The 9,364-nt window shown below is 34.3% G+C and overlaps 3 protein-coding genes across 3 annotated transcripts; all 3 read left to right on the top strand.

Moving 5' to 3' along the window:
• Positions 1 to 3,459: 3,459 nt before the first annotated feature.
• LOC139521600 (spindle assembly abnormal protein 6-like) lies at positions 3,460 to 4,269 on the top strand. Its single transcript, XM_071315079.1, has one exon. It carries the CDS (start codon positions 3,460 to 3,462, stop codon positions 4,267 to 4,269), a length of 810 nt encoding a protein of 269 aa, XP_071171180.1.
• A 43-nt stretch (positions 4,270 to 4,312) lies between these two features.
• On the top strand, positions 4,313 to 5,465 carry LOC139521601 (uncharacterized). The gene is made up of 2 exons (XM_071315080.1): positions 4,313 to 4,553; positions 4,585 to 5,465. Exons 1-2 carry the CDS (start codon positions 4,313 to 4,315, stop codon positions 5,463 to 5,465), a joined length of 1,122 nt encoding a protein of 373 aa, XP_071171181.1.
• A 24-nt stretch (positions 5,466 to 5,489) lies between these two features.
• LOC139521602 (uncharacterized) lies at positions 5,490 to 9,095 on the top strand. The gene has a single exon (XM_071315081.1). It carries the CDS (start codon positions 5,490 to 5,492, stop codon positions 9,093 to 9,095), a length of 3,606 nt encoding a protein of 1,201 aa, XP_071171182.1.
• The last annotated feature ends 269 nt before the right edge of the window (positions 9,096 to 9,364 follow it).

The raw sequence follows: 9,364 nt of genomic DNA on the forward strand, positions 1-9,364 counted from the left end.
TTCTATTATTTTATGTTTATCTTTTTCTTTTTTTAGCCATGTCGTTGTTAGTATTTTTTTTCTAAAATAATAAACGACATGAATGCGAAGATAGTAGTAGAACAATTAGTAAGTGGAAATCATTGAAAAAACAATTAATAAAGAGAGAATTGCTAAATATAAAGGTCCAGAAAGCATAATTCAGAAAAAAGGGGATTGAGCCACAAATAAATATCACAAATCTTTTGGATGGACTCAGATGATCTAGTGGAGTTTGTTCCCTTTGAAATTTATTTAGGTCAGCCTTCGGAATATACAAATGTGAAATTATAGTGACATTAAACTAGAACGTTTTGTATCCCAATTTGACCAGAACGGTACTAGTTGAATATGGCGTCTGCATCTGTAGACAATGTTCTATAATTACTCACGAGACCGAAATTTATCATGATATATTATGTCAACAGGTTACAACATTGCTGTTACAATTTAGGCAACAGTTAGCGTACTTTATCATGTTGTAGAGCAACTGTCAAACTTATCAAATAACGACAATGCATGTTTGTATTCCATTTGTCACCAGCTCATTGTAACGGAAAATTTCATGATAATCGCATTAATGCCGAAATGATCTAGGAAACGAGAACGGGACTCTGTCTACTGTAAATTCAACACATGTAATGTCTCCCATAACATTTTCATCAAGATGATTTCACTTAATCATAACTAACATTTAATTCATTAAGTGATTAACTTATATGCACGAGGAATCTTTATTAAGGAAAATGTGATAGGAATACCATAACAATTTCAAGATGCGTTCTCCCTTATAGGTATATTTAGTATTTATTGTATGCAGCTTAATATATGTTTCGTGAAAATAGGGAACATTTTACTGTTACATACATGATATATATAGGACCTGTAGTAAACAATGGACGTCGATCAATTCCATATTTGGCATATCATAAGAAGAATTCACTATATCAGAGCTACTGACTGATTAGGTTCATTTAAACGTTTTGATTGTTTTAAAATGAAAACAACACTTTGTTAATGTCATGCGTCCGTAACTGTTTACTTGAATTACACACAGCAGGAACGTCCAAAGCCTAATTATATTTATCAAAGTTGTACATATATCGATGCTAGTTTGTTTTGCTTGGTAAGGAACATGTGTTTATGCTATTTATAGAAAGGTCTGTTTGATTAGATGTATAAAGTATGCGGGAAGAATTTCATGCACGGGTGGTTCGATTGCAGTTAAAGTCATTCGAGTCATTGCAGTCAAGTGCTCTAGATGCTTTTTTCGAATTCTTACAATTTAATACATTCAACTTAGTATGGGAAATTCTGAAAATGAAGAGACTATTCCTAATACTCGTAGAGAATACCAATGCAAGTGTTAGCATTGTTACTGACAGCAGTAGTTTTTGTGTCTACTAGAAAAACAACACGGGACCTAAATCCACAGACATCTGCTTTGGTTGCCAGACGATGGGTCACTGGAGACGAAACTGTTCAAAGTTTTACAACCCAACAAGTTGCAGACGAAGATATGAATGATAAGTATTATTTTGATTTTGTTGCCAGTGATAAACGTCATTTAAAAGAGCAGTTAAATACTTTACAACTGGATTCATATGAATATGAGCAATCAATTAGTGTACTACAATCTGTTAAATATTTCGATTATTGAAAAATGATAGAAGCAAATTCATATGTGTTAGACATTACTTTAAACGGATATGCTATTCCTTTTAGTAAAAACAATAAATCTGCTGTTGATAATGCAAAAATCATTATTATATCACGAGCTATTGCTGGTCTTTTGGTTAATATGCCTGTATTGAAGAAGTTAAAACCAGACCTTATGTTATAAATCCGTTAACAATTTCGATATAAGCTTTCCCTTTTATTAGTGCATGCTTTTAGCCGGGGTCACCGGCTGAGTAATTTCTATGTCGCCTGTCAAAGGTAATGTAACCAGATTGAAAACTAGAAATTTGTAAATAGATTGATTGAGTCACGTGTTTCATGTGACTATAGTTTTATCTTGACTGAGGGTACAAGAAGTCATATGTGAGTTACAGTTTTGGAAACATAAAATTTTACTTTAAATTCGAAATGTTTTTCAGAGTATACAATACAATATTTTATTTTAACACTAAAGGGTCCAATAAGAGCATAACATTATATCGTTATGACATAAACATTACAGAGTGATTAAAGAAATATAAAATAATAGTTCAAATGCATGAGGAAAGGGTCAGTGGTCAAGGGGAGATCATTTTTCTAGTATAAGGTTCCAACTAGAATTGTGTATTCGGATGCTAGCAGTTTTGCTTATGAAGCTTATTTATGTCTATTAGAGAATCAGATTTTTTTTCATAAAATGTGGACTGGTTAAGGGACAAGATTAAGTTTGATTTGGAGAGAAAATAAGGCTATATAATTATGTATAGATACTATTCAAGGTCGGTTATCCATGCGGGAATGTCTTGAAGTGGTTTACGGACAGTAAGAACTGTGTGAGTATAGTGGAGTCAGATAGTGGTAAAAACGCAACTACATAGTTGGTGATGTCAATATTTTCTAGATGTGTAAAGAATTCTATTAATTTAGATATTGAATGAATACGTAGAGATAAAAGTGTTAAAGCAGATGCTATTAGCAAGGTTTTTTGATTTTGACGATTGGGGCGTCAGTGTTGAGTTTTCTTTTTGAATTTATAGATTAGATGTATGTACCTCATTTAGTTGATAGATGTGCTGACAGTGATAACAAGAAAATTGAATTATTTTATTCTGGATGCTATACACCAGGTTCATCAGGTGAGATTGCGTTTTGCTTTGACTGGAAGAATGACACACTTGGTTGTCCCCCTATACATTTAGTATGTATAGTTATTAAACATTATATTGCGCCATTTTTGGCCTTGTTGTTGCGAATAGTACGCAATTATAAGACATTGGACTTTTATTTGACATTGTTTATATAAAATTACATTGTTATTTTAATTATAGTACATAAATCATACTAGAATATTCTAGATGGATAGTGAAAGTACTTGTGTATATTTATGTTCAAGAAAGTGTTGGCAAATTCCGGAATTTACCCTGTTACTAAAAATAGATTATTTCCCATTTCTCTAGTTAATTATAGTTTGTTCTAGATTTAGAATGTTCTTATGATTTTAGTATATAAGTTAAGGGTTTTTTATGGATAATTATCATTGTAAAAATAGTAGTAACAGAAGTATAGAAGTATTATCAGTTGAATTAGAAAGAAAAAGACGGATTATTCCAATGTGGTACAATTTGTATTTATAAACTGTACATACTGTAAATAACTGTTGGATTAAAGATATAAAAGGATTCCGTGTTAGTCTGATTTCGCCACATTGTATGGTGCCGGAACCCGGGAGTTACAGAAAAAGAAATTTATAAAGAACACGGAAAAGAAGTAACCACAGAAAAGATGGCAGTCTCATATTTGAAAGGACTCTGTACAAGGTACAATAATTTGTTAGCTAAAGAATTAGATAAAAGTGGAGATATAATAGCACAAGGGATTCAAGATGAAAGTGTGACAACACAATTAAGGCAAGTTTTATCAGCAGAGAGACGATTAAAGGATTTTGCAGCAAAACTTGAAGATAGTATGAAAGAAATTTCACTTATATTAGAGGAAAAAGAAGATAAAGAAGGTGAAATTGTAAAATTTACAAAGGCAAGTGAAATATATTTTAAATTGCTTGACGGTGTAACACAGCGCTTAGACGAATTAAAAATATTCGAGGAAGAAATTCAGGATAAAATTACAGATACTAAGAAAACAGAATCGGCCACGGACCACAAGGTGGAGCATTTATTACAATTACAGACACAAATGCAAGAACAGATATTACAGTTTCAACAGTTACAACTCCAAGAATTACAGAGGAAAAGTCAACCTTCAACAGTAAGTGCAGTTAAACTTCCTAAATTAAACCTAGTTTCGTACAATGGAGATAAGTTAAAATGGACAGAATTTTGGGATTCATTTGAAGCAGCAGTGCACACAAATCAAAGCTTGACAAAAATAGAGAAATTAAATTACTTGAAAAGCAAACTTTTTGGAACAGCTAATTCTGCTATATCTGGCTTAACGCTCTCCCATGAAAATTACGATGTAGCAATTTCAATACTAAAGGAAAGATTTGGGAAATGTTCAATCTGTTGTCAACAAGCACTATTCAGATCTAATAAACCTTCAGTCAGCTTCAAATCAAACTACACATTTACGTAGACTTTATGGTGATTTGGAACGACACTTACGTAGTTTGGACGCAATGCATGAAGATGTAACCCAAGATGTATTCATCTCAATGATAACATCTAAGCTACCAAAGGAAGTCCTTATTCAACTTGAAATACAGAAAGGTAACAATGAAAGATGGACAGTAGGGAAGTTAAGACAGTTTTTCAATAATTACATAACTGCTAGGGAAGCTGCAGAAAGTCAGTCTAAGGAAACACATACTAGTCCCAGTTCTGAAGAAAAGCAGCAGTCTAAAATCCAGTCGAACAACAGTAATTCAACCAAGAAAACACTTATCTGCAGAAGCTCTGATGACAATAAAGCCATTTGGAAAAAACTCAGGCAGTGGAAATTCAATGGTTTGCCGATATTGTGATGGACACCATTGGAGTGATGAGTGCAGAAAGTTCAGTACAATTGAAGACAGGAAGCAGAAAATCAAGGGTAGTTGTTATACATGCTTGAAACCAGGACATGTTAGTAGAGACTGTAAATTTGAAAAAGCATGCTATCATTGCAAACAGAAAAAGGGTCACCATAGAAGTCTATGCCCAAAGAAAATTCCCTCTCAACAGAAAGAAGTTTCACATCTAGCTGATGAAATGTGTGAAATAGCTTCAAGTGAAGAGAACGTACCAGATAACAGCTTGTTGTCCTCCGGAGATATAGTTTTGATGCAGACAGCTCAAACAACTGTGTCAAATACAGAAGTTAATGAAACAGAAGTAGTAAGACTATTAATGGACTCCGGATCTCAGCGAACATATATAACAGAAAATTTGGCCAATAGATTAAACTTGAAGAAGAAAGCTACAGAGGAGATAACTCTTGTAACATTTGGTGCAGATAAGCCAAAAACATTAAGAACACAAAAGGTGTCATTAAAGATCAGACTAAAAGATGGAGTTTGTATGCTCATTGATGCTAATGTTGTTCCTAAGATAACAGGATCAATACTAAGAAGACCTTTAAAAATGGATGTATGTGAAAATGTGAAATACTTATGTAACAATCTGCAACTTGCTGACACACTGCCCAGTTGCTTAGAAAGTTCAACAATAGAGATTCTTATCGGAAATGATTATTATTTGGATATCATATTGCCACAGAAAATAGAAATTCAACAAGGGCTTTATCTACTTGGCTCTAAGCTAGGATGGATCCTTACAGGAAGGTCACAATAAAGTGATGAAGAAAGAGAGAACAAAATGACCATGACAGTAAATGGCTTATTATCTATAACAGAATGCTGTCTCCACTCTACAATTGACACATGTCTACACATCAAGCCTTCCATTGAAGATTTCTGGAAATTGGAAACTATTGGAATACTAGATTGTCCATATACATCAGACGACGAAAATACTTTGAGTAACTTTGTGACCTCACTCAAAATGGAAAATGGAAGATATCAAGTAGCCTGGCCATGGAAAGAAAAATTACCGGAACTTCCTGAAAATAGGGAACTTGCATACGGAAGACTAAAGTCACTATTTCAGAAAATGAAGAACAATCCTGACCTATTAAACAAGTATGATGAGATTATTCAAGACCAGTGCAAAAAGGGCATCATAGAAAAGGTGTCAAACCAATGTAATAAGGATACCGGAATCAAGCATTACATACCACATCATGCAGTAGTTGACCCAACCAAACCTACAACTAAAGTTAGGATAGTTTATGATGCGTCTGCTAAATCAAAACAAGAGAATAAAAGTTTGAATGATTGCCTGCACAGAGGACCTGTAATGTTACAAGATTTATGTGGACTCTTGTTGCGTTTTCGAATGAACAAAATTGCAGTAGTTGCTGATATTGAAAAGGCATTTCTCCAAATTGAACTACAAAAAAATTACAGAGATGCAACTAGATTTTTTTGGCTAAGAAACATTAATCATCCAACTGTAGAAAACAATGTACAAGTTTACAGATTTTGCAGAGTGCCATTTGGAGTTATATCAAGTCCTTTCCTACTTGCAGCAACTTTGGAATATCATCTTGACACATACAAAAATGCAACAGCAGCAAATATTAGAGAAAACATTTATGTGGATAATGTTATCACTGGAGTAGATTCGACAGAGAATGCAGTTACATTATATAAAGAGGCAAAACAAATATTCAGTGATGCATCAATGAACTTAAGAGAATGGGCATCAAATTCACAGAAATTTTTAGAATGCATTCCCAAGGAAGATCAGGCGAATAGAGAAAAATTAAAGGTTCTTGGATTAACTTGGACTATAAAAGATGATACATTAACGGTGAACAGTGCAAGAAATGATATCATGTTTCCAATCACCAAAAGAGAAGTATTACAGAGAGTGGCTTCTGTGTTTGATCCACTTGGATTTTTTACACCTGTGACTCTAAGAACCAAGCTTTTCCTCCAAATGTTGTGGAACAAGAAAATGGAATGGGATGAACAACTGACAGAGGAAGATATTCAGCAATGGAAAGAAATCTCTTTTGATTTAAATGAAATTCAGGAATATTATATTCCTAGAGCTATTGGGCTACCAGGTACAGTTACGTTCAGATTACTATGCTTTTGCGATGCTTCAACCAAAGCCTATGCTTCTGCTGTTTATCTACATCAACTCAGGGAAGACAACTTATGTAAAATTGATTTACTGTTTTCCAAGACACGCTTGGTACCAAATAAGAAAATAACTTTACCACGACTTGAGTTATTAGCAGTTGTCATTGGTGTCCGTTGCATTGACTTTGTTAAGAAGCAATTCAAATTTCCTATCTGTGAGACGATTTTGTGGACAGATTCTCAATGTGTTTTACACTGGATAGGATCGAAAAAACCTCTAGCAACATTTGTTGATAATAGAATAAAGGAGATTAGGCAGCAACAAGACATTCAATTTCAGTACGTCTATACAAAGGAAAATCCAGCTGATATTGCAAGCAGAGGCACAACAGTATCGCTGTTAAAAGAAAACAGCCAATGGTGGCATGGTCCCTCTTGGTTAACTAAACACAGAACTGAGTGGCCTAGTTGGGATCCTCACAATATAAGTGTTGACAATCAAAATTCGATTGAATCAGAATACAAGGTATCTAAAGTATTACCTGAAGCAAAATTGCTTGCTGGAGAGGGTCCTGACGGAGAAACAAACAGTGTTGGAAATTCGAAATCTAGTGTTGGGTATCTGTTAGACATTGATTGTAGCAGATTTTCCTCATTTATCCGCTTGATCAGAGTATCAGCTTGGGTATTGAGATTTGTTAAACGGTTAAATAAAGAGACGATATCTGGTCCTCTAACAGCTGCAGAGCTAGAACACGCAAAGTTATTGTGGATAAAATCTGTTAAAAAACAATGTTTTGGTAAAGTGATGATAGCAATTAAAGAAAATGAAAGACACAACTTAGTAAGTCAGTTAGGGCTCATTTTAGACCAGGAAAATGTGATCAGGTGTGTTGGTAGATTAGGAGCTGCTCAACTGTCAGAAGGGGCAAAAACACCAATATTACTTCCAAAGAAAAACAAAGTTACTGAACTGTTAATTGAAAGCATGCACAGAAAAAACTTTCATGTTGGTGTCTCACAAACTTTATCAGCGATGCGTCAAACGTACTGGATTCCACAAGGACGTTCAGAAGTAAAAAGAGTTTTGAAAAAATGTACAATCTGCAAACGGTGTGAAGGCGGACCATATAAAATGCCATTAATGCCTCCACTACCAAAGAAACGAGTAAACGAGTCAGCCCCATTTACATATACAGGAGTAGACTATTTTGGACCAATTTTTGTGAAATCAGACACTGGAAGCAAAAAAGTATGGGTTTGCTTATATACATGTCTAGTGGTTCGAGCCATACATATGGAATTAATGCAAGACATGTCAGCAGAGGAATTCTTACTAGGCTTTCGAAGGTTCATTGCTCGCTGGGGTAACCCAAAACAAATAATTTCAGATAATGGATCCCAGTTCAAGTTAGCTAGCAAAACCTCAGAAGAAGCATGGAATGGTGTAACAGTCGATTCAGGTGTGCAAACATACATGGCAAATGAAGGAATTCAGTGGCAATTCATTGTTGAGTTAGCACCTTGGATGGGTGGATTTTATGAAAGATTAATTGGTATTGTGAAACGATGTTTACGGAAAACAATTGGAAAGTTATGTCTAACAAATGAACAATTTAGAACTCTCTTAGCTGAATCTGAAGCAGTGGTGAATTCTAGACCACTTGTTTATATTGGAGATGACATAAATTCCAATATTATTCTTACACCAGCACACTTTCTAACTCTGAACGCTAAAACAGGATTTCCAAATCATAACGAAGAAGATTCTACAGATCCAGAATATTTACCGCAAATGATCAGTAGGGCTAAAAAATTGCTGACATGGAAGAAAGGACAGAAACATCTAAATATGTTTTGGAAAACATGGAGAGATGAGTATCTCCTTAGTCTACGTGAAAGAACTGCCAACAAACTAAGGAGTGGAAGAATTCAGAGCAAAACTCCAGCTAAGGTTGGTGACATAGTGTTAATTAAGGAAAACCTTCCACGAGGAAGTTGGAAAATTGGCCGTATATGTCAATTAGTAGTCAGTCGAGATGGTCAAATAAGATCTGGAAAAGTTATGCTACCTAGTAAAAAGACATTAAACAGAGCTCTGAATATGCTTTATCCTATAGAATGTGAAGAGTTAGATGAGGGCTTAAAAAACTCAGATACGGAAAAGGATACTGAGTTGATAAATGACAATACTAGTACTACACGAGAGAGAACACAAAGACAAGCAGCCCGAACAGCAATGAAGAAGATACAAGAACAGTTGGAATCGTGATAGACTTTCTTTGGCCTCTGGAGTGTTGCGAATAGTACGCAATTATAAGACATTGGACTTTTATTTGACATTGTTTATATAAAATTACATTGTTATTTTAATTATAGTACATAAATCATACTAGAATATTCTAGATGGATAGTGAAAGTACTTGTGTATATTTATGTTCAAGAAAGTGTTGGCAAATTCCGGAATTTACCCTGTTACTAAAAATAGATTATTTCCCATTTCTCTAGTTAATTATAGTTTGTTCTAGATTTAGAATGTTC

Source organism: Mytilus edulis, chromosome 4, assembly GCF_963676685.1.
Source record: "Mytilus edulis chromosome 4, xbMytEdul2.2, whole genome shotgun sequence".
Classification (NCBI taxonomy): domain Eukaryota; kingdom Metazoa; phylum Mollusca; class Bivalvia; order Mytilida; family Mytilidae; genus Mytilus; species Mytilus edulis.